General features: G+C 34.6%; 1 protein-coding gene and 1 long non-coding RNA gene across 10 annotated transcripts in view; one reads left to right on the top strand and one right to left on the bottom strand.

Annotated features, from left to right (window-relative positions):
* Positions 1 to 8684, top strand: part of LOC139084725 (uncharacterized) — a 35260-nt gene extending 26576 nt beyond the window's left edge. Inside the window, exon 3 of the long non-coding RNA XR_011542383.1 lies at positions 6659 to 8684. This is a non-coding gene — a long non-coding RNA (uncharacterized lncRNA). The remainder of the gene's footprint in view (positions 1 to 6658) is intronic.
* Positions 1 to 26646, bottom strand: part of TAOK3 (TAO kinase 3) — a 169194-nt gene that overhangs the window by 56530 nt on the left and 86018 nt on the right. For 7 of the 9 annotated variants that reach the window (XM_008533195.2, XM_070628802.1, XM_070628803.1 and 4 more), the window contains 8 exons: positions 25451 to 25661; positions 19014 to 19085; positions 18525 to 18626; positions 15449 to 15494; positions 14476 to 14572; positions 11679 to 11792; positions 10438 to 10529; positions 365 to 458 (listed from right to left, as the gene is read on the bottom strand). In XM_008533195.2, the coding sequence (XP_008531417.2) occupies positions 365 to 458; positions 10438 to 10529; positions 11679 to 11792; positions 14476 to 14572; positions 15449 to 15494; positions 18525 to 18626; positions 19014 to 19085; positions 25451 to 25570 (737 nt within the window). In that variant the 5' untranslated portion in view covers positions 25571 to 25661. Of the gene's footprint in view, positions 1 to 364; positions 459 to 10437; positions 10530 to 11678; positions 11793 to 12272; positions 12396 to 14475; positions 14573 to 15448; positions 15495 to 18524; positions 18627 to 19013; positions 19086 to 25450; positions 25662 to 26646 lie in introns of those variants that run through there. The other 2 variants (XM_070628809.1, XM_070628810.1) reach the window with 2 other exon arrangements.

The raw sequence follows: 26646 nt of genomic DNA, 5'->3' as shown, positions 1-26646 counted from the left end.
GGAAAGGGTACTTTATCTCTGCTGAGAAGTGATAAGAGCTGAGATGATCAATACAAGACCGTCATGACTTAAGAGACTAGACTTGTGAGATATGTGGCAGGGCATGTTCCTTGTAGAATTTCAGTTACTACACACATTAGGAACATAGTACAAGCCATAGAGAGGGCAGAAATAAAGAAAAATGTGTGTGTTTGTGTGTGAGGAGACAGTTCTTCATGCCTACAAAGCATCAGTGTCACTTACTATGATATACAATGAAGGAATGAAATGTTTTCTAGGTCAGATATTTAAAATGCAATTTAATGAAAGTGCCAAATACATACGGTGATTTCCTTAGAGATTTAAAATGATAACCAAGTCTTACCATTCATTAGACTGTAACGTTGGGGAGTCATTCTGGGCAATGTGATATAAGGCACTCATTGCATTCATGTTGAAAAGGGGGGGCTTCCGTTCCGCTGAAAGAAAAGAAACACAATAACGTAGGTCTTGAAAGAAATCAGGCAGACAGAGGAATATGGAACTACGGGCAAAGCTTTGCCATTAAATTAATAGCTCATTACTGTCATCATGCCACATAATCCACTTATTTTAATCTCGAAGGTCGGCTCAGGATAGCCATTCAGAAAAAGCTGCTGGTCATCTTAAAGTACATTGGCAAGACTCCTAACACAACTCATTTCAAGAGAGTGAAAGAAAAATTTCCTATTTTTTCACATATCTTCAAAAGGCTCGTCTTTGCCTGTTTTCCCACTATAGGTATAAATATCTTCATGTGTATGTGTTTTATTTTATTTATTTATTTTTTTAAAGATTTTATTTTTTCCTTTTTCTCCCCAAAGCCCCCTAGTACATAGTTGTATATTCTTTGTTGTGGGTCCTTCTAGTTGTGGTATGTGGGACGCTGCCTCAGCGTGGTTTGATGAGCAGTGCCATGTCCGCGCCCAGGATTCGAACCAATGAAACACTGGGCCGCCTGCAGCGGAGTGTGCAAACTTAACCACGGGGCCAGCCCCTGTATGTGTTTTAAATACAGAAAAATACGTATTCATTGAAAAAAATTCAGAAAGCACAGAGAAGTAGAATGAAAAATAAAGATTATTATGGAATGAAACATCTTAAACATCACTAACATAGTATGGGAGATAAAATAATTCAATTCAATAAACACTGTTTGAAGCCTCAATCAAGCCAAAGAACTGGTAGGGGTGAGGGCGGAGGGGAAGTAGGAGAGAGGAAGAAGAGGATAAATAATAAATAAGGCCTGGTCCATCCCCTTCTAAAGAGAATCTCAGTGAATCAGGTGTTTCTCAATAAATTTACTCCTCCCAGCCTACCATGATCTCCTCTTTGGAATTCCCATATGTAGCTCTCTTTTAGTACACTACTCATTTGGCATGAGCTTTCCTATTGCATTTACATAACATACAAATCTTTTCTCTCAGAAAAGTCATAAGCTCTAAGAGCGAGATCTTATGACCCCAATACTCTTATTCTTTTATTTACTCCCTGAGCATATGTAATAAGATGATATTCACATATTAGGTGCTCCGTCTGTTGACAAAAGGAAAGAAACAAGGTTCTAGATGTGAGTACAGTTACTTTTATGCTATTTATTAGTTATTATGTCATAGAAGGTAAATCACTATCTCATTCTACCGTGCTTATCATAATGGATTTTTTATACAGTCTCACTTTGTAATTCATAATCTGGCTCTCTGGTTTCATCAGAGCATCTTGGTTTTTAAATAAACTATCTTCTATTAACCACTTTTAAAATGGCAAATTGGGCTTATTCTATGTAATTCTAAGAAACAGAACGAGAACTAACAGCAGACTAACAGGGAAGACATTTGCACTCATAGAAGGAAGAACTTGTGAAAAGCCAGTGTACTAAAACGAAACAAAACAAAACAAAACAAAAACTCCCAAAACTGAGAATGAACAATGTTGAGAGTAGTGAACTTTAAGTCACTGGCAGTGTCCCAGCAGACGGCAACTATGCTTATTCACCTGTGGTATTTTAGAGGGGCCTCTTATAGTCTTGACTAAATGATCTCTGATACTTTTGAAATGTGACAGTCTACAATTCTACAAATATTTTTTATTAACCCCTCAATAGGATACTTTACACTCACCAAATAGAGGCCAGTATTATAGGGACATAAACTGTTAACAGGTGGCAATTTGAAATTTGCAGTGTGGACAAATGGATTTATATCTGTTTCAAACGTAGACGAGAAAAATTGGTTTGGGTTTATTTTATTTTATTTATCAAGAGATAGATTCTAGAAGGTTTCTAGAGCTTGGCCTTCTGAAAACTTCAAGTATTTGAAGCCGTGTAGAACTAGGAACGCATCATGTAACCATCAATGGCTTCCCATCATTCTTAGGACAAAGTCCAGATCCTGAAACCTAGCCTACTGGCCTTTATTAACATGATCCTGGTTACCTCCAGCACCTCATTCTGAGAAGCAATGTTTCTTCCTGCTCTTCCCATGCCATCTTTGCTTCACTGAAGGAACCAAACTCAGGGACTTTCACGCGTGCTGCTGCTTCTGTCTGGGCTCCCCTCTTCTACTTTTGGTGCCTAAACTTTATCTGGTTAATTCTTATCAATCCCTCTGGTTTCACTTTAAATATAATTACATTTCTGCATTAATTTAATAAATCTTTATTCAAGGCTTATTATATGCTTACAATCACTTCCTAAGGAAGTCTTCCCTGACTCTCAGACTAGGTTTCCCATTAGATTTTGTCATTATAAATTATATTTTTCCTTTCTACCATCTATCACAACCATAATAATTATTCGTGTAATTCTTTACTTAATATGTGTCCTCTCTGCTAAACTTTACAAGGGCAGGGACAATGTCTATTATCTTCATCTTGGCATTCCCACTGCTGAGCACAGCACCTGGTATATATCTTTGTAGGCCAAAAATGCCTATAAAATAAATAAATGAAGGTAAGGTAAATTAAGGCAAAGAAGAAATTTTGTCAACAAAGAATCTTTGTGCAGTAAGAAGTCACAGAAATGACTGAGAAGTGACTGAGTCTTGGGGCTTCCATCAGACATGTGATGGCTTCATTCACTATCTGGACAGGAACCTTCTCACTCACTGGCAAAAGGCATACAATTCAATCTGCTCAGAAGAACACTGAATTGCACAGGAGAAACAGCAGGGAAGGGGGACTAAAGAGGAAGAAAACAGAAATTTAGAAAGAAGAGGATGAACGAACAAAAGCAACAAGAAAGTCCAATTCAACAGTGATAAAAAAAAGGCAGTAGCTCAGATTTGAAGCAGGAATGGTGAGGCCTGGAAGAAGCAGACACTCTGTTGTGAACAAGACAAGACAGCCGGCCCCACGATGGTAGAATAGCTCTAGTAGAGAAGCACATGACTAAAGGTATTCCAAATACAGCCCCCAGCTCTGTGGTCTGAGAAGCATTTGCTAAATATTAGTTTCAGATGGCCTCACCTATGTTCAAGTGCTTTGCTAGATGTACTACATAAATCCTCTGAGCCATGGTGACAGGGCTCATTGCTAAGCCAGTACACTGCAGAGCAAGGGTGGGGAAACTACAGCCTGTGGGCCAAATTCAGCTAGCAACCTGTTTTTGTAAAGTTTTATTGGAACACAACCACATCCATTTATTAACATATTGTCTACGGCTGCTTTCATGCTACAATAGCAGAATTAAGTAGTTAATACAGAGGTTGTATAGCTTGCAAAGCCTACAACACGTATTATCTGGTCCTTTACAGAAAGTTTGTCAACTCTTACTGTGGAATATAATAGTCTGCATACAATCTTCTACATAAGCAGCAGAATGGGAACTGAGAGTCCTTCTGAAGCCACCTTGTGATATGTAATCCATATGTTCTCAAAAGAAAGGAAAAGGGTAGAAACACAAAAAAGCTGAATCAACTAAACTAAAAGAAAAAAATAGCGATTCCTACTTAAAGACAACAATCAAGTTTTTGTGATTGCTCTGTGCGTGTTACATGAGATCAAGGTTCGGGAAGGTCAGTTCTGGACACTACTCTGCTCAGCAAAGATCGTGCTAAATTAGAGCACCTAGACTGAGGTTTCAACAAGGAAGATCTAAAGACCCCTGTCTGTAGATAAATACTTCCTGAAAAGGCAACAGATTTCTTATAAACAAACGTGGCTGACAACCATAAAAATTAATGATATCAATAATTGTTACCATTTATTGAGTTTCTACATGTCAGGCACTCACTGCTTTAGGTGTGTTACATAAGTTATTCATAACTCTCACAATAGCTCAGCAAGATAAGCATTATTATCCCAACTGAAGAAACTGAGGTTCAGCTAGCCTAAATAATGAAACCAAGTCACATAGTAAGTGACTAAATTGGGATTTCAATCCAGTCTCATATGGCTCCAAGGCCTGTGTTCTTTTCACTAGGTCTCAGAGTCTCTTCCCCAACCCTGTGCATTTCATGATAGACAGCACTAGTATTTTATTTAAAAAAAAAAAAAGGAAGAAGAAGCTTTAGAAGAGTAAATATACCTGTCTCTTCCCAAGAGCCATCACAACATTCATTTATTAACAGATAAACAATGAGTGGCTAATGTGGAAGAAGAAAATTCTAGGCAGAAAAACTATATAACAACACTTATGTTTTAGTGGGTTTTTTTCCCTAGAGAATTCATTTCTGAACATGGTCAACTCCCTGACAATGCTGATGGACCGTTTGCCAGCTTCTACCATGATCTTTGCTGGTGAACTAAATGTCTGTAGTTTAAACAGATGAACATCAGATTAACTTCTCTTGAAATTATCTTGAAAAATAAAATATCTGGTGACCGGACAATTTCAGTGTTCAGGAGTTTTCAGAGGGTTCATGCATTTAAGTAGTTCTTTCAGTGAAAGATCAATTTAGCAAAAGATAATTCCTGAAACAGGGGTAACCACTGAGGGACTGTAGAGCTTGATCCAGGAAAGGGGGGCAGTGCCAGCAGCATTATCACCTTCCTCCTTTGTGGTGTTATCTCAGCAATTCTAATCACACATTAGGTTAATACGCCTACATGCAACAGGTTATATATAAAAAAATATACACGGTTATAGAAGAGATATCATAAGGAAAGGAGACAGCACATTGTTCAGGGACTATTCACAACTTTCAATGTTAAAATTGTAATTCAATTAAAAGTACAATTTAAAGTATACTATTTGTACCTGGAACTTCATTAAACCTCAAACACACAGAAAACTTAGAAAAATCATTGCTTAGGGTTATATATGCAGTAGTTTAATCTTTTTTTAATGTAAAAAAACCCTTTTCTTTCATATGTCCATTAACAAAATTAATGCCAAGAAGATAGAGATGTACAGTAAAACTGTCAAAAAGGTACTTGTATGGTTTATTACATTACCAATATAATAAATTTTGAATAATTGCTGAGAAGTTAAATATCCTTGGTAACAATTTTATTTTATGAATATTAACTGAGCATGTACTATGATCTGTCTCTGAATCTAAGACACTATTGATTATAAGATATACCACTATTTAAGACGCACCACTATTTTATGTATAACTCAGGAAAAAATCCTGCCAATCATAATTATAAAATGCTGTTGTCTGTAAAATACCTCTCAGTTTTAAAGAGATGTTAAGACGTAAACTAAAAATTGGGATGAAATATGATATACACCAGAGCTGAGTTGATAACAGCTAACATTTATTGAGCGTATACTATGTACCCATTATTATAATAAGCACTTTAAATCAATATTTTCATTTAATTCAGACAATGCTCAAAAGGTAGGGGATTTTATTATGCAAATTTCATAGAGAGTTAAAATAATTTGACCAAAGTCATACGACTAAGCAATGGCAGAGCTGGAATTAGAACTCTGGTTTATCTGACAACAGAGTCTATGCTCCTAAGTATAACTGGATACTGTCATCTATCATTTTAAAGGAATAGCTGTTGTAGAGGATACGACAACAATTTGGGAGATGGCTACTTTGTTCTTTAATTACTAAATCATTTTACAAAAGGCAATCGAAGTTAGGCTCATACAGAGAGCATGTTGTTATACATACCTTAATTCTTTCTTATACAAAGATAAAATTGGAAAGTAAGCACATACTAGGGCCTGTCTCAAGAGAGAAGTACTAAAGTATCTCCTGGGATCTGTACCTATTTCACCCAATGCCAACCACTGTTTGAAACTTCAGTCATCACGACATCTACATAGCACAAAAACTGATGTGAAGATGATCTTGAGTGAGCATGAAGGGGTAACGTTGTTTGCTTTATTTAAGAAATCTGGAAAAGGTAAAATCCATGTTCCATTTTAGAAAGATTTTGATAAGAAAAAAGCTTGTTAAAACAATGGGTGGGCGCTAATTAGCTGTAAAGTTCAACTCAGGTGGTACATCCTCTCAAAAGAGCTGTAGCTGAGGAGTTGCTGCTATGATTTCAGTATTCTAAGGAAAATTTTGGTTCCTTTTAGACTATAAATGACAAAAATAGAATAGTTCTACATAGGAATGCAGTTAGCTGTTAATTGAGCATTTGCTATGTGCCAGGCACTGTGTTAAACACTTTACATATGTTATCTTATTTAGGTCTGAAAATACTTATGGTATGTTTTGTTATTTTCACTTAGATGAGAAGACTGAGGCTGAGGGAAGTTAAGAAAACTGTCCAAAGTCTCATAGTCAGAATCAACATGCTACACAACTCCAGAAGGTGTCATTCACATCCTGGACTATGCGAATGCCTGCTGGTGTTATGTGCAGCCATACATGGTGGTCCTGCCAGCTAAGTGTTGGTAAAGCCAAGAATCAAATCTGAGGTGTCTAATTCTAAAACTTATTCTACACTGCTAACTCTATGCTATGCAGGGAGTAGTTTCTTTCGTTTTTTTAATGATGGGAATGGACATTTATTTCTAGTTTTAAAAAAGTTAAATTATTTGATATTTCAAATGTGTAAAAATTTGCAGAATATTGTAACAGACACCTACCATTTAGGTTTATCATTATTTTGGCATATTTATTTCAGATCTTTTTTATTCTAAAAAATAAGAAAGCAGATAGAATTTTATTTCTCTTCTTCGCTTCAGAGAGTTTTCTATTCTGAAATTCTATCTTTCACATCTATGTTACGTTTTATTAGTTTACATATGCTCATAAATATATAAAAGTATTTATGAAAACTTCACAATTGGCATCATAGTGTACCTATACTTTTGCAACTTTCTTTGTTTATTAAATATCTAATGTTATGATTTTTGAGATTTATCCACATTCACACAGGTAGATCCAGTTCATTCTTAACTGTGATATAGTATTCCATAATTAACTTATCCATTCTTCTTTGGATAAGAATTTGTTTCCACCTTTGCTGGCTTCTACAAACAAGGCTACATCCTTGTACACATTTTCCAGTGTACATACATCAGGATTTCTCTAAGGTATATACTTAGAAGTGAAATGGTGGGTCACTGAGACTGCTCCTCATCAACTTTACTAGATGTTGCCAATTTGAAACCCAAACTGGTTATACCAATTTACATTCCTACCAATAGTGTATAAGAGTTCCTGTTTCCTGCTTGATCATATTCTTTGTCCATTTTTCTACAGGCCGTTTGTCTTTTGTCTTTTTGATAAAGAAATCATAATAGTCCTTTATAAATTCTAGACCAATACTCTGTTGTTTAGATTATGTTTCAACTACTTTCTATTAGTCTATGGTTTGTCTTTTAATTTTTGTGTTTTACATAGCATTATATTTTAAAGTTATAAAAATTATCATATTTGTTATTATGTTTTTTTAATATTGTTTAGAAAAATTCTTCCCTATACCCTATACCCATAAAGGTATACTTGTAGAATAATAATAACAATAATTATACTTACATAGTGCTTATTACGTGCCTCGTCATGTTTTAAGAACTTTATATGTATTAATTCTTTAATCTTCATAATAATAGCCCCTACTTCATGGGATTGTTATTTCTATTTTACACATGAGGAAACTGAGGCATAATTGGGCTTCTCCTAAAAGTTTTAAATTTTACTTTTGGGTACTTAACCAATTCGGAATTTATTTTTATGTATGGCATAACTAGGAATCTAATTTTAGTTTCTATCATAAAATTACCAAATTGTCTCATGTTATTTATCAAACTGGCCATCCTCTCCCCATTGATCTGTACTGTCTTTTCTGTCTTATACCAAAATATAACTTATACATGAGTCTGTTTCTAGGTTTTCTAGTCTGTTCTATTGGATATTAGTCTTTCCCTGCACCAATACCATATTGATTTAATTAATATGGTATGGAATTATGTAGAGTGATTCTTCTGGTCAAATTCTATTTCTTCAAAATTGTCTTGATTAGTTTTGGCCTTATGAATTTTAGGACTAACTTGTCAAGTTCTACACAGCATTACTGAAGTTCATCATAAGTCCTTTAAAAGTACACAAATATTTCTGTTGAGTGCCCCCTCAAAAAGTGTGAATAAATTAGATGAATTTCCTTTGCAGTGAAAGAATAACATAATAGTAGAACCTAAAAAAACACTATTACACCAATATCCATTAATATAGGACCAGTCAAATAAATTATGGTACATCTACATAATGGAATAACATGATGCAAAAGTAAAAAAAAATGGAAAAGAAAAAGATGTCTGAGTCACTAATATAAAACAGATCTCCAAGATGTTGTTAAATGAAAAATCAAAGTACAGAACAACTTGTATATGTTAACTTGTGTGTGAAAAGGAGTACAATAAGTGTATATTCATGTTTGTATATTTGTAAAGAAACTCTGGAAGGATATAGAAGAAATTCCTAAAGTGGTCCCCTGTGTGTGTTGGCAGGGGTGGGGAAGGAACCTCGAGAACAGGGCCAAGGAGGGAAGAAGTCCTTTCACCGCATGGCTTTTTATATTTTTTTGATTTAGAAACCAGTGAATGTTACTTATTTTTAAAAATTAAGTATATATCCTAAGTTTCCTCCCTGTTTTTTTTTTTCATTAATATCTCTTTAATGTGAAAAAAAAAAAAGACTAATTATGTAACTTTATCATATATTTCTTCTTTGGAAGGGGCCAAGGAAGCAATTGGAAATGCAATACAAGTCGTCTTGTAGGCCAAGTACCCCAAGTCGTCTTTATAGGCCAAACATTTTACAGAAAGAGAAAACTATAGTCTAAGAATCAGACTGGGACTCAGAAATTCTTACAGGATCAATTTGGATACCAGGATAGAAGAAATTAAACAAAAAAATTAAAATCTAAATTTAAAAAATTAGACAAAGAAAAACTGATTTTTAAAAAATTAAACATATTTAGGGACTGGCCTGGGGGCGCAGCGGTTAAGTTCTCATGTTCCGCTTCTTGGCGGCCTGGGGTTCACCGGTTTGGATCCCGGGTGTGTACATGGCACTGTTTGGCAAAAGCCATGCTATGGTAGGTGTCCCACATATAAAGTAGAGAAAGATGGGCATGGATGTTAGCTCAGGGCCAGTCTTCCTCAGCAAAAAGAGGAGGATTGGCAGTAGTTAGCTCAGGGTTAATCTTCCTCAAAAAAAAAAAAAAAATTAAACATATTTACATACATTTGAAATAAAAAAATCTAGATAAAGGCAGTGTTGTACTGGAGGCAGCTCACACTGGCTTTGAAAGGTCAACTGTGCATAACTTTCTCCAATTCCATATTTAGTGAATCAAACTGATAGCCTGAAATTGGCTACGGTGGGAATATTTACACCATGGAAATTGCCAAATGCTACAAATTATGGCTTTTTATGTCCCCTCCTCAAGAGAGTCTTTGATTAGATTTACCAGTATACTGCTGGATAAAGGTAACTTTAAGATATCTTAAAGTTCAAAATATACAACCAGAGAATTGAGATTCTGTGGTGTGTTAGACAATTTTAAATAACTGCAACAATATTTGGGGAACAACTTGAAAGCTGGGAGTACCTTCTAATATGACGTTTTCACCAGAGTTGCTCCCTATATGGGTCAAATACAGTTTTTAGAGGCAGATCTTTGAAAAGTCTACTACTACTTTTTTCCTTATACAAGTTGGAATGTAAATTAAGTAATGGATACAACCATGAAGGAAGGACATATATTATCACTCATGGTATGGAGAATGGATGTTTTTCAAATGTTAATACTTACTATTGTGTATTCCCACATTCATTAACTGCTCAAACTCTTTTACTTAAATTAATAACATAAAAATGTAGCAGAGAGAAAGCAGAGAGAATCTTCAGATGTTATACAAACGTATAGAAAAAATATAATAAATTCACATTGTCTGGCACACATACAGCAGTAACTGATTAAAGAATAGCTGGACAAATGAATTAACAATCATAATAAAGAGTGATTCTCAAAAGTATAAGGAAAACAACTCTTACTCACCCAGTTCAATACAGGTGATCCCAAGTGACCAAATATCCACTTTCCCATCATACTGTCCTTCGTCCATAGCTAAGATCACCTCTGGAGCCATCCTGCCAAACATGATGTGCAAAGTTCAAGTTGTAAATTAAAACCAAAATTCACCCAGTAAAGTGATTCAATGAAATAGCTGTTTTTGAGAGTATTCTAAAATTTTGTCTGATAAAGATATTATTTCCTTGCACAAATCCTTTGGGAAAACACTATTCAAAATACAAACAATATACTCAGTGATTTACATGAAACAATGCAATATTTTCAATAAATCCTAGTTCCACCATTTACTCTCAGTTTTCTGTGTATCAGTTTCTTCATCTATAATATGGAAAGAATTCTACTAGCTACCTCAGAGAGACTTGTAAAGGGATTAATATGTATGAAACAAATAAATTACTTTAAACAAATGAAAATACTTTATGGAACTATATAAAGCAGTATAATCAGATACTTAAAATATAATACAACTTAAAAAACAAACAAACAGGCTATGGTAATGCATATTATTTTACTTGTTTGTTGATAATGGATTTTCATTAGGAGGGCAGGGGGCCTATCAGTTTAATGTGTTCTCTATTAGTGTGTATAACTAGTTGCTTAGTAAATGCTATTTGACGATGATGGAAAAAAATTCAGATAGTAGCTCATCTTTTTAGTAGGTAAGTAATTTTCCAAGGATATAAGTCATTCTCCAAGATACAATGAAATTCCAATGTATCTATGAAAGAAAGGAAAGGAATCTTAAATAGAATGGCTGAAACTTTAAGTCAGAATGACAAGCTTGGTAAAGTATCAGAGAACTCAACAAAAACAAGAACTTGGATTACTTTCATTGAAAGGTAATATTTATTCTCATTGGCTAGTCAGAGAAGTTAAAGAAACTACCTTGTCCCTTGCCTAGAGACTCCGCCTCAAGAGAAAAGTTCAAAAGAAACTTCAAATGAAATCTAAAACCTGAGCCTGGTCAGTGAATTGATAATCCTGCTCAGTTTACACACAGTGACATCAACCTTATTTGAACAATCTAGTCATTGGAAATTTCTTTTTTGCTAGTAAGTTTTCTATCCTTCTTTAATGAAGCCTCATTTGAGGCATATGGTGAGACACTGTCAAATAAACAAAACCAAACCAAACCAGTGCTATGAGTCCATCTTGTTTGTGAATGCATATTTTAAAACTATGTCATGTTTTCTAATTCTACCTACCAGTAAGGTGTGCCCACGAAGGAGTTAGCAGGAGAAGCCATTGAAGCAGATCCAAAATCAGCTAGTTTCACCTGACCTGGCTCTGTTAGAAGAATATTTCCTGCTTTAATATCCCTATAGGAAAATATAGGAGGGTTAGAAAATTACTTTTCAATTTTGATTATGGAATAGGTCAGAGCATGCAATTAATAAGACCAAAAGTTTATTAAAAAAAAAAAAACACCTTGCTCAGATAGCCAGAAGGGGATTTAGTAATTACTCTATGTTGTAAGGGGGCCCAGATTCCTGGGTGTACTTACAGGTGGGTCATAGTAATTACTAAAAGGTAGAGCTTTCTTCAGAAAGAGGTAATGCAATGAGAAAAAAGGCAGACAAAGCAGACAAGGAAAGCTATTCAGTTGCTACACTTACAAAAGCATATTCTTAGACACTAAATCCAGTTACCAACAGTATTCCTTGTGCTGGGAAAATTGGCACCATTTGTAAATGCCCTTTTTTTTTCTTTTCCAAATTACACGACATTTTTGGAGTCTAAACAAACCTTCAATGACTCTGTATTGACTACCTACCAATAAACCTCAACTACACACATACCTTTTCTTTCTTGCCTGTGACCCTTTCTCTCTGTCTTTAATTGTAACTGCAACTCTAAGGCATTTGAGGGTACATGTTATATAGAAGGTGTTATTTTAAAAATAACACTGTACAGTAAAAAGAAGACCCTGAAAGATCAAAACAAACAAGGATTAGGGGTTAGGAAATTGCATTTCTATTGTATTTCTACAAAGAATTGCAAGTGGTTACTATTAAAGCTATTAGATATTTTATGCAGCAAAAAGTTTTAAAAATTAATTTAAAAGAATTCATTCTTCAGTATGATAATTAAGAATGAGAAGGTGTGGATGTACTCCTTATTCTCTTTAAAAAAAAAAAAAAGGAATGAAGTGCAATGAGTACTAGGAACCAAGAATTGTAGGTTGATGGGCAGTAGAAAGACAAAGCAGAGAGAATGAGGAAAACTTAAGTTGAAAATGATAAGGTTCAAATGATTTAAAACGTTTCCAAAAATCTTCCCTTGAAAATTCAGTTTCTTTCCTCATGACGACATTAGGTATTGGCAGAGAGAACTAAAAAAAGCATTATTTATTTCTCTTACAACAGAAAAATATCTTTTCTCTATTATCTTCAATTAGAACACTGACTTGCCTTTTATATCAAAATAATAAAAATCTGAGACATGGTATTTAATATTAAATACAGAGCATTCTTTAAATTTTTTTTATCTTTTCAACTTCTTTTACATATTAAAGAAGTTAAAATATAATACAGAATAAAATATTAATGTGTAGATTGAGGTAAGAAAGGCACAAAAAACTGAACTGTGGCTTTAAACAGGAGCAGGCAAAATCATCATAAACAAGTTGGTGTTTAGTAATGATAGCTTGGTATCAAATATTTTTTAAAGTGTCAAATCCATAGGCATTATGGTTAAATTTATTTCTTTGATATGTATCAGACGTGGTTAGGTTCGTTCCTAGTCCTTATAAATAAGCCTAATTCATGGCAGGAATTTCAGTCTGCCTATCTTGAGGAAGTCCTGCTTATATAGTACCAGTAACTGGTGATGGCTACCCTAGCGTGAATAAAAAGAAGCAAAAGAGGAACCTATGACCTAATAGTTTCATTTCTTCCTAGTAAATGTCAAAGTGCTTTCTTTTGTTTTAGAGCCATCTCAGATCCTTTATACCCCCCTCATATTCCACTACTTCTACCACCATTCATTAAAGTAACTGTACTAGAAGTTCTTTACTGAGAAAAGGAAAGATTGCTAACAACATCTTTGTTTAGGAGAAGTTAGGTGGAAAGTAGGCTGGAGCGAGAAGAGAGGCTGTGGTAGAAAAAAATATAAGGTAGAGGAAAGGCTTGAATTAGAAGTTAGGAAATTTGAGTTTCAACTTTTAGTATATAAATGCTGTGAAACTATGGGCAAGTTATTTAAATCTTTGAGTCCCAGTTTCTTTATCTGCCAAAATAAAGACAATTAATACCTTCCTAAATATCTATATGGACTACAGAAATGTAAAATATTGGGGCCGGTCCCATGGCCAAGTGGTTAAGTTAGCGCACTCCGCTGCGGCGGCCCAGGGTTTCACCGGTTTGAATCCGGGGCGTGGACATGGCACTGCTCGTCAGGCCACGTTGAGGCGGCGTCCCACATGCCACAGCTAGAAGGACCTGCAACTAAGATATACAACTATGTACCGGGGCGGGATTTGGGGAGATAAAGCAGAAAAAAAAAAGGATTGGCAACAGTTGTTAGCTCAGGTGCCAATCTTTAAAAAAAAAAAAAAAATTAAAAAAAGAGAATTGTAAAATATTTTAAAGTGATAAAACAGCATATATTTATATAAGATTGACTTGCTATTTGCAATAGGAAAGGAGGAAGAAACTCAGCTAGGAAATAAATATATGCAAAGAAGGCTAATTTTCTCTTCTTCTTGATACAGTATCAAAAGGCTGCAAGGCCCTTCTTTAAATTTCCCTGCAACACTCTGCCTGGAGAATAGTTACCTACAGAACAGACATGATGTAAGTCTTTGTGGATATACTGGGGAGACCAAGAGATAGGAAGTAAATTCCAGCAACTTTACTCCTTTCATCCAGAAGCAGCAGCAATCTATTTGTGTCCCATAAAACCTTAGGCACCCTAAAAACTGGAGCATGCACTAATTCTCAAGCTTCCTTGAATAGACAGTTCTGTAACTGAAATGAAAATGTAACTGGTCTCTAATCTTACCTATGAATCAATGCATGAGAATGCAGGTAGGCTAGCCCCTGCAAGGCACCATGAGTAATGGCAGCGATCTCTACTTCCTGAAGTGGTTTCTTATGAACTGAGGAAGGAAAAAAAATCCCGGAGTAGATGATCAGTTTTATTCCTCTATTTATTATCCTATACAGCTATAACAGACTGAATTACATACTTTCTCACACGACTATTTGGGAACACATTCATCTAAATACACAGGATACATATTTTCCATATGACAGCCATAAATAATCAGACAACAGAAAACTCAAGGATAAAAACAAACAAACCCCTCAAAACAAAACAAAGCCTTATATTCATCGTAATGAATTGTTAATTTACTTGCCAGTTGTAAGTCAATTGGCTAGGCCCAAATTTACTAGTCTCTTCTGACATTTTAAACGCCTAGAGTGTTTTAGGTTGCATTATTCTCCTCTGCCACAAAGCCATCTATAATTACCCCTCTAACTGCAGGTTTTCATTATTTGTGAAAGCAGCTAATAAGCAATTTCTATTCAGAGATGAAGGAAGATATAAGAAAGTTTTTTTTAATGTAAATTTTCAACACAGTCTCTGGTTATAACAGTATCTACAGAGGAGAACTGGGTCAGTCAAGATATTTGAAAGGGTTAAATATCAATATAATTTGATACCATCTACCTCTCTTCCATATATACACATGAATTTGATGTTTTTGGCTAAACATACTACCTCATATTAGCTAAACATCTTAGTGTACTCGTCCAGGATGGGCCACGAACTAAACTGCAGGGAGGCTGCTAAGCATTACTCAGATACTTTCAGTGACACTGCAGAGATAAAGTTCACACAGCTCCTCCACACTACGCTTGAGTCTACGTTATAATCCATTTAGTTTGCCCTCACTGCACTTTACTATAGGAGTAGATAACATTCTGGTCAAGGTAAAGCAGAAAGGAGGGGATAGTGCTTTTATTCTTACCTTCTAACAAATCAGAGGCTGAGCCTAAGCAATACTCCATCACCAACTGTAATAAATTATAATAATAACCAGAACAATGAAGGTTAATAAGAAGCTGCTGAAACCAACCAAGCAACCAAGGAACTAAGAAAACTAGAAGAATAAATATTCTGACCTACCTGAACCCGCATTAAATTTTGGTCATCTGGCACTAATTGATTTTTATAATTCTTCTCATCTGTTTTTGTCATCTCCTACTTGGAATTGGTCTAAGACTATAAGAGGACCGGATATGGAAATATTCACTGTAAATGGTCAAGCTGAGACTGCCAGTTTATTTATTTACTAATTTCCACACCATCCTGTTTCAAAAGGATCTGAGGTGACTAGGTTGCACTATAATTTAAATTTTATAAATTGGAAAGTGGCAACCAAATATATAAACCAGTAAAATCTATACTGGGAAATACTAGTTAAATAAAATAAATAAGTAGTAAATTCCTTATTTTCATATTTTAAAAAGTTCTATACAAGAAAATATTGTTTAGAACTCAATCTAGAGCCAGCCCTGCTGGCCAAGTGGTTAAACTTCAGCATGCTCGGCTTTGGCAGCCCAGTTTCTGTTCCCGGGCGTGGAACCACACCATTTGTCTGTCAGTAGCCATGCTGTGGCAACAGCTCACATAGGAGAACTAGAAGGACTTACAACTAGAATATACAACTATGGACTGGGGCTTTGGGGAGGAAAAAAAAGAGAGAGGAAGACTGGCAACAGATGTTAGCTTAGGGCCAATCTTTCCCAGCAAAAAAAACCAACTCAATCTAAAGATGTAGCCTGCTATACATCCTTACATTAGCTTGAATCCCTGAGAGATATGGGATATTTAAATTTATATCTAAAAATATTTCTAGAATATTATTAAAATACTATTTGTATCTATTGGGTTTGCAATCTTGGGAGGCTTTTTAAAAGCAAAAATGAGAAAACTCTTTCTTTACTCTCATCTTAGACTTTTTAGGTATCCTAGGCTACTGATTTACCAAGGTCAGAACTATGAGTGCTCACTGACCAATTTCCAAACACACACACACACAAACAAGCAAACATACTCCTGCAAATTATTATTCTGTTATTTGAAAAAACACTATATACTTGTTATAAAGTAGAAATTTCCTACAATCACCTAGACATAACCAATATTAATACATTGGTTCCTTTCATTTACAAAATTAATGTGAGACCACAAAATTAAATATATGAATATATAAAAATTATTCTATTACTGGAATAATTTAAAACAATATGAGAAGCTTCAAAGTTTAAGATCAGAAACTATTATAGTTTTCTGCTTGACATTAAAAGTAGATTCACGAACATTAATTTTATTTCTTATTGTGAAATGAAAGATTCCACATAAATGATTACTATAATGAACATTAGTCTTTCACGTGCACTGTTTTTTTCAGCTTTATTGAGGTATAATTGACAAATACACACTTTTTTTGAGGAAGATCAGCCCTGAGGTAACATCCATCACCAATCCTCCTCTTTTTGCTGAGGAAGATTGGCCCTGAGCTAACATCTGTGCCAGTCTTCCTCTGCTTAATATGTGGGACGCCTGTCACAGTATGGCTTGATAAGCAGTGCCTAGGTCTGTGCCCAGGATCCGAACCAGTGAACCCTGGGCCAGTGAAGCAGAACGTGCAAACTTAGCTGCTCCACCACTGGGCCGGCCCCAATACTTTTTTTCTTTAACCAATTTTGATGGAAACATTTCTCTATTGTATCACATACTTTTCTAATTTCTTAAACTGAGTAACGGAATATATATATATATGCTTATATTTTTTAAATTACATATTAAACAACTCCATGCTCTGCTCACAAATATTCTTTCCACATTATTCCATAACACAAGGCAACTGAGCTGTGGCTGGTTGTTTGCTCCTGACATTAAACAGCTCTAGTTGCTCTGCTTTTAAATTTTCAGGTCCGCATTCTAGCTTCCCCCACTTCTTCCTTATGGTCAAATTAGTCTGTGGTTGTTTGTATGAATGTCTCCAGCAGCTCAGTTCCAGGGAGCTCCTTCTAATTAGCCTATCAAATCAGTTGTAGACAGAGATCAGGTGACCAAAGTTATTAGTACTCTATGTAATCTAAGAGTAAATAGGCTTCAAATAGGAGCTCAGAGGATTTTCTAAGACTTGAAACACATGAATTTAGCACTTGATTTTGTAACATTTATTCTCTCTGCTCGAAATCCCTTGACTCCTTCAAGACAGCTGAGATTGCGAGAGAACTGATTTCCAGATGAGATACTCCTCTGATTAATTTCTTCTGCTCAGAACAGAAGCAATGCCTCTAGATATCTTTTAAGAGTTGCCTGAACAGAAATGTTTATTTTTAAGTATACTGTTTGATAGTCTTTCTGGGAACAAAACTTCCATTCCCTAATCAGAGATCATGTACAGGAAAGGACTTGGTACATGGTAGGCACTCAATAAATGATAGTTAAATTGGACTTTAAGTTGGAGTGAGCAATCTGATAAAGGGCAAAGTATAACATTTTCATCTCCTAAATAGTGCCTAATGTGCCAACCTAATAACAGAAACACAATAATTTATAAAAATACTCAAGAAGATAGAGTGGAACAACAAACTGTTTTATTTAAATCATAGTGCTAGGCCCTGTTTGGTAAAACTTAGACGGTGTTGGTAATATCAAGCACAATTCTAAATTGTGAAGGAATTGGAGTGGGGAATGAGAAATGTCAACAATAAAAATTCTAGGATGAGAATAAAAGGCCCTGCCCTTTACTTTTACAAATAAATCATTATAGAATAGTGTTAACTTTTCACTGTCTCTTTGTTGAGCGCTTACAGAACGGAATTTTCCAATAGCTAGATAAATTTAATCTTATGAAATGTATACCATTTGGCATACTCTGAGGTATTAACAAATGTTAAATATTGATTAAAAAAAGTCAAATGAGACAGAAATAAGACTGATAATTTTACAACTCAAAGAGATAATAGAATAAAAAAAGAAAAAAATTTTAATAGAAAAAAATAAATAATAGAAGTCCTTTGACTTACCCAAGCAGTGTGCTCTTTCAAGTAACAACCTTTGTACTCAATGGTATTAGGATGCTTCAACTGTCGTAAAAATTTGACTTCCTTAAGAATATCTTGCCATTTCTATTGAAGTCAGAAAGAAAATGTTATTTTAAACTGAAAATAGTATTTTATTATCAAGTATACATATAAAATGTTCTTTTATTTTTTAAATGCACAAGCAAATGTTTAATAAATGAAGAAACTATTTAAATTTCTATTTCTTTAGTTTGAATACATGCAAATATAAATCTATCACCAAATATATTGTAATAAATTCACTATACTAACCCATGTTCTATTCCACAAAATAGTTGATTGAGCTAGAATATTAGGAACATTTATTGTATGCTTCACAAGAAGGAAGAAAAAGAATTGTGATAACGAAATGTTTAAGGAACTTTGTTTCTCCTGTCAATTTCATCCGAACTTGCTTATGTTAGTTCAGGTAGACAGCTGTCTTTAACTTACCTCATGTGTCTGCTTCCCACTATAGGACATTTTCTTAACTGCCACCACCTCATTGGTGTGAGCATTTGTGGCCTGTTTTAAGAGAGTAGAAAAAAATTAAAAAGAATGAATGATGTTTCAGTCAGTTTAACTTAAATATTCGACTAGAGAATTTAAACAACATTCTCACATTTCATTATCACAGTTTAAAGATATTCCAACTTTTGATAGGCTAGATGGACATTTCCACCTCACTTTAAGGTACAGCCTCTCTTTATCCCTTTCAATACACATGCAAAGATTGTGTACTATAACAAAGAATTAGGGTTTAACAAAATATATCCAATCAAACAAAAATGAGTCTTATTTCCAAAACATCTATTCTGGCTTCGCCATGTAGAATGTCCGTCAATGGAGAACCAGTTAAATAAACATGGTACAGTCATATAATGAAATAACTATGAAAAGAATGAGGTAATCTATATGTATATATAGTAATATAAAAAGATGTCAAAAATATCACGACAAAAAACAAGCTGTATGGTATGATCTTATTTCTGCAAAATAGTAATAATGTGAGTATATGTGTAAAAAAAATTATGAAAGAATTTATACCGGGATATATATCATGATAATCCCCGGAGCAGTACTGTCCAATAGAACTTTCCATGATGATAGAAATGTTCTATGTCTACATTGTACATGGCAGCACATGAAATGTGGCACATGTGACTGAGGAAATGGATTTTAAATTTCATTTAATTTTAATTAACATATTTAAATAGTGGCTACTGTATTGAACAGTGCAGCAGAAGGTAAGATTAATCTTAAGAGGAACTTTCACTTTCAAAGTTACACATACTTTATCAAAAGAATGTACTACATATGTACATACACACGTGTGTGTCTGGTCATCCACAAAGGCGGTCCTGTCTCATAATTATCCTGATGTATCTTCTCCATATCCAAAATATAACAGTTCATTTAAAGCACACATGAAAACCACAAATAACTCAAGTAATATTCTTTTCCTCCCAAGTACTTAAGAGATTCAAAACTAAATTTTCTAAAAATTTTCAGAAAAATAAAGATAAGACATTAAAAGATGATCTAATTTTGGTTTTCTTTTAATTACAGGGCTCTGCATCATATCCCTGATCTATGTAAGCTATTTTGGTTCCAGAATATTACTATTATTGTTAACCAATAAAGCTGTAGCAGTGGTTCTGAGGTAAAGGATTGGAATTCACTGACTGATAAAATCAGGTCACCAATTTTAGAGAAAAATGCATAATCATTTTCTCAAATCATCTAATTAAGGAAGCTCCTCAGATATAACAATGGTTTCTTTTTGATTAAAAAATTTAAATTCAAACTATTATAACTTACTGATGTAAAAACAGTTCAACTCCAGATTCTTACTGGATGCCAAAATGCAGAAAAAATGAACACACACTAAAAAAATTTTTTTTACAAGCACTTAGGTAAAAGTACCTATTATACAAACAAGGTATCCACTAGTTATAGTTTTCAAATCAGCAGGATTCTACAAAGGCATTTTTTAGATATTTTGTTCATTTAGAAGGTACAGACTGACTTGTTCAAAAGCAAAAATCACATTTTGCTGGCTTTTAAAATTTAACACTAAGACTGCTTATATGACAGCAACAAAGAAAAGTTGATGTAAATTCAGTATTACAATAAAGGTTAGAGAGACTATACCTGAAAGATGGATATTTGGGGCATGAATCTATGTATTGTGCAGCTTAAGGAGCCTGGGGAAGGTTTAGGAAATACTCAAACAATCAGGAATTTTAACTTGTAGTGGGGTTTTAAAAAAAAAAAATCCTTAACTTTTCTAAAAAGAAAAAAAAAGGCCCACACAAAAGGAATCAGATAGGATTATCTAATTGTTTATTAAGGTTATTTACAATCAATGCTTCTTTGGAACCAGAGACATGAAAAAAGAATTATCCTAAAATAAAAACATATTTCTTTACCTTCACAGAGTAATCATTACTTAGAACCTGATAAGTGTACTTGCTTATAGAACCTATCTACCGGGGCAGAGACGTGAAATTTGAAAAACATACTCATGTTGATTTTTCTATAGATGTGAGATTTTTAATGCAATTTTATACTGGTTAAAATTCAAACCTGAAACTGAAATTTAAAGAAAGGTCATTGTTTTAGTACAGACAAAGGAAACTCTCAATGAAGTCTCAGCTTTCCAGTGCTTCATACTGTATTATGAATGATTACAACCTCTAAACATTTCAAGTTTTATTCTTGAAACTTACATTCATACTTAACACTTTCAACAGTCTCAATGGTCTCAGTAACTTTAAGCAAGATCATTGATTCAAAAAATATTTATTGAGAACTTACTATGTGTTGAATATTTTCTTAACCATTTTCCAGCTACATTTACATTGTCAACATTTTGCTTAGTTTCTAGAGAAATATAAAAATTAAACATAAGTGCTTTTTTTTGCCCTATTTATTGAACCTCAGCTAAAAAAAAGGCAGTTATACCCAGAAGAGGAGAATGAAATTACTTACTGTAGGTAGATTATACATGACATGCTGAGTTCAACAAGGCAACAGTAGAAACCTAGAAACTTTATAGTTGTGTTTAAGTGAATAAAAAAATAAACATGCTCAGCCCTTTTTATTTTCCTTTAATACAGAGTTTCTTACTATCTCATTTGTTACTGCTGCTAATTTCTGAATTACTTATGTAAATCCAAACCACACAGATATTTCATCAAGTGAATAGTTTCAATTTTCTCTGAATATAATATATGCTCTCAGGTGATTGATTCTACAAGAACTGTGCCAGCTTACAATTCACTTTAAACCTATTTCCTGGCATCATTCCATGTAAACTACAAAGAGTCTAACAAAATTATAGTGTTTAGGTATAAAAATGTTGGTTGCTAGACTCTGGTCTTTATGGCTTGCTAGCATGACTATGACTCAAGAAAAGTACTAATTAGCAGTACCAAGTTCTCTGAGTTCTTCATAATTCACTCATCTCAGAAATACTTACTAGGTGTTCAAAATTTATCAGGTATCGGGCTAAGTGCTAGGGATAGATCTGTGAGTAAATGTGCTCAGTACCTGTCTCTCTTCTAGTAGCATAGACATAAGAAAAATAAAATCATAACAAACTAACGTAACATTGCAACTGTGACATGTGCTATGCAGAAGGGTATGTGTTACTTTGAGAACCAAAAATGGGGGAATGTAACTTAGGCAGGTCAGGCAAGGCTTCCCTGAAGAAACGAGACTTCAACTGAGAGCTCAAGGATGAGCGTGAGTTAAGAAAACATTCCAGAGAGAAAGTTTGTGCAAAGATCCAATGATGGACGATCAAAGGAAAGATAGAATATTACAGCTAGAGCAATGAGGATAAGAGGGAATACAGTTCTGGCATCGATAGGGACCACATCATGGAAGACCTTGTAGGCAGGCTCCAGTAAGGATTTTAATCTTAGCCTAGGAACAGAGGAGAGACCCTGAAGGCTTCATAGTGAAAAGGTAATATGATCAAACTGACTTTTTATTTTCCCCAAGTTCACCGTGATGTGGACAATAGAGCAGAGAGAGATCAGTATGGGTGCACAGAGATCAGTGAGGAGCCTATTGCAGTTGGCTAAGTAAGAGAGGACAGTCTTCTTGGTTATAATGGTATGAATAATGGAGGAAGAATCTATTAGCAGTGAGGGAGGAGCAACACAGAAATATTACTGTGGCCAGTGAGAAAATCAATTTTTAACATACTACCTATGTGAACACTATAGATAAAAGGTTAAAGCTTTTTGTAAGTTTTTTAGTAAAGTGTCAGTTAATTCCCCTTTAATCTGTTTTTTAGTGCCTTATGAGCTTTTATGGGCCTGTATTACTCACTTTTGTATACAGGCAATATATAGTTGATGATTACATTTCAATATCAAAGCCACCAAGGTATCTTTATGATTTCTCTAGTCTATCATTATCAACAAATTACACATATTAGTGACTACTGTAAACGGGGCATTGTGCTAGTCTTTAAAGTTGTAAAGAAGTATTAGAAATAGTCCTCATTTTCAAAAGGCATGTACTCTAGTTAAGTAGACAGAACGTGGCCCCAAAAGCAAATAAATCGCTAGGTCTTTTACAGCCTATTACAAAGTAGGTCTCATTTTGCCCCTAGTACAGATGGCTTGTTAATAAGTTTCAAAGCATACTCGGTTTATTGCATCCATTCTAAAAGAGAACTTGGAGAGGGGTTTGGCTGCTCTTTAAAATAGCAGAGTCAAATACAGATTGGAACTACCCTCTGACTCTGGCCAAGAGAGATTCTGAGAGGATGAATTAGTTATAACGTAATAGAAGGAAAGCAAGAAAAGATGGCTGAAGAATCTACCTCCAAGCAAAATAAAGAGGTCACAAACAAATATATACAGAATGTTTCCATTTTCGAAAAGTTCAAAACCAGGCAAACCCAAATTATATTGTTAGGGGTGCAGAAGTAAGTGGGTTACATATATAAAAAAACAAAAAAATAATCACCATAAAATTCAGGATAGTGGATTCTCCTAACACAAGAGGGGCTTACGGAAGGCCGGCAATATTCAATTTCTTGGCCTGGCTGGTGTTATAAAGGGATTTACCTTTTAATTATTCTTTAAATTATATATTAAAATATATAACTGTGTATGTATTATGCACATTTTTTGCATGTATGATATATTTATAATTTAAAAAAATCCTTTTTTAAAAAACTGTCTCTGTGGGGGCTGGCCCACTGGTGCAGTGGTTAAGTTCGTGCACTCTGCTTCAGTGGCCCGGGGTGTGCCAGTTCGGATCCTGGGCGTGGACCTAAGTACCGCTCCTCAAGCCATGCTGTGGCAGGTGTCCCACATATAAAATAGAAGAAGATGGGCACAGATGTTAGCTCGGGGCTGATCTTCTTCAGCAAAAAGAGGAGGATTGGTGGCGAATGTTAGCTCAGGGCTAATCTTCCTCAAAAACAAAAAAAAGTGTCTTTGTGAATGAGGAAGGCAACACTTTGATTGGACCTTAAATACGATTCTAAACCCAAAGATTAACATGGGACTGTTAACTAGAAAATTAACATCCTCTTCAGCCATGGAAGGTCACTTCATGATAAGATGTAATTGAGCGGCAGCAAAGTATTCGATGGGGATGAGGGAGAAGAAGTGGTGGCAGTGCTGAGCACAGACATGAAACAAGAAAGAGTTCAGAGAAAACCCAGGCTGAAGATTTGGCTAGAAACAAAAGAATAAGCTAAAGAGTCAATTAATAAAATCTCATTTGGAAGGACATCTAAAGATAAGCCCTACCCAGATGGCAGAACATAAAGGACCACCTAAAAGGAAAAGTCAAATACTGTTTGATTAAAAAAAAAATTATTTAATAGGTTGGTTTGGAGGAGAAATAGGTTAATAATTAGTACTTAAATATTACTTGCTTTAATGGACTAGTACTCTTAAAAAAGTATTTGTTACTTTGATGAAGCAAACTGTTAAGGTTATCTAAATAAATTAAAGAACTATATTTTATGTAATGACTTTCAGGTGAACGAGCTATGTTAACATTGCAGTCATTTCTCATTCTTCTCATCAGAAGGTAATCACATTCTTGGAGTTCAAACTGACTCTAAGGGGCTAGGCTTTGTACCCCTTAACCTAAAATACTGACTTGACATGACTGTTACTAAAACTCCTTGTCAGTACATCTGTCTGAGTAGCCATCCACTCCTTCGTTCATCCATCCATCTATCCACCTATCCATCCACCTGACCATCTGTCATTTATTGAGTTCCTATTATTATACTAGTTACTGAGAAGATAGCAATGCACAAGATAGACATAACCCCTGTCCTCATGAGCTTACTATTTAGTGGGAGGGACATATATGAATCAAAAAATCTCACACAATTATTTAACTACAACTGTGACAAATGCAACAAAATACAAGCTCAGGATATTATGAGATCATAAAGAATGTCTTAATGGAGTGCTGGAGGGTTGAACAGGAAAGGCTATCTTGTGAATCTAACACTTAAGCCGAAATCTGTAGGATAAACAAGAATTAGACAGGGATGAAGACGCAATGTGTAGAGTTTTCTAGCTGAGAGGAATAGCATACATGAAGCCCCCAAGACAGGAAAGAGCTTGGCATATAGGAGAAATGCATAAGGCTCAACGTCAAGCTTATAACTTTTTTGTAGAAACTTGATGGCAGAGTCATTTGATATAGACACCATTGACTTGAATAATGCTTAGAATTCTGGGATTGGCTTTTCAGCAATGACTATTTGCCTCTACTATAGACATCATTTAATTTGTAGAATAAACATTAAAGCCAAGTGTATTTTATAAATAATAGAATGTGTAGAATTCAAACTTTCTTCATGTGATCTATCTAAATGATTCTTAATTACTTACAAAATAAACTGCTCCAAAACTTCCATGTCCAATTTCATGCAAACCAATAAAAAGTTCTTCAGGATCATCTTTGTAGAATAGATCAGCAATCTCTGGGTCCTTTGGCACCCCTTTACGCATGATGACCAGTATTTGCAAGCGCTTTGCTTTTGATATCCCAGTCAGCTTTATCTCTCATTGACAAATTATTTTTTTGGTAAATGTTTAGTACCTGTAGAAAAATAAGATTTAACATTAACTTATCTTGAACACATTTTGTTTGGTGGCAATACAAATAAATATTAAAAACCATCTTAGTCTTACAACTCCATAACAAAAAGACAAATAACCCAAAGGAAAAACGGGCAAAAGATATGAATAGACATTTCCCCAAAGATATACAAGTGGCTATTAACACATGAAGAGATGCTCTAGATTATTAGTCATTAGAAAAATAAAAGTTAAAACCACAATGAGATACCATTTCATATCCAGTAGGATGGCTATTATGAAAAGTCAGATAATAAGTATCGGTAAGAACGTGGACAGATAAGAACGCTCCAACACTGCTGGTGGGAATGTAATATGGTGCAGCCATTTTGGGAAACAGACTGGCAGTTCATCAAAAACTTAAACATAGAGTTACCATTTGACCAAGAAATTCCACTCCTAGTATATACCCAAGGGATATAAAAACATAGGTTCACACAAAACTTGTGCATGGATATTGATGGCATCATCATTCGTAATAGCCAGAAGGTGGAAACAACTCAAATGTCCATTTGGCAAATGAATAAACAAAATATACTATATCCATACAATGGAATATTATTCAGCCATAAAAAGGATTGAAGTACTGATACATGCTGCAACATGGATGAACCTTGAAAACATTATGCTAAGTGAAAGAAACCAGTCACAAAAGACTACATATTGTGTCATTCAGTCTATATAATACATCCAGACTAAGGAAATCTATAGAGACAAAAAGTAGATTACTGGTTGCCTAGGGCTTGGAAGAAGCGGGGATTGGGGATAATAGCTAAAAGGTATGGGCTTTCTTTTTAGGGTGATTAAGATGTTCTAAAATTGATGGTGGTGATGGTTGCACGACTGCTAGTATACTGAAAACCACTGAATTATGCACTTTAAATGAGTGAATTGTATGGTATGAAAATTATATCTCAATAAATCTGTTTTAAAAAGCATTTTGGTCT

Source organism: Equus przewalskii, chromosome 7 (genome assembly GCF_037783145.1).
Source record: "Equus przewalskii isolate Varuska chromosome 7, EquPr2, whole genome shotgun sequence".
Classification (NCBI taxonomy): domain Eukaryota; kingdom Metazoa; phylum Chordata; class Mammalia; order Perissodactyla; family Equidae; genus Equus; species Equus przewalskii.
The sequence above is the reverse complement of the archived record's forward strand: the minus strand, read 5'-3'. Positions and strand labels throughout refer to the sequence as shown.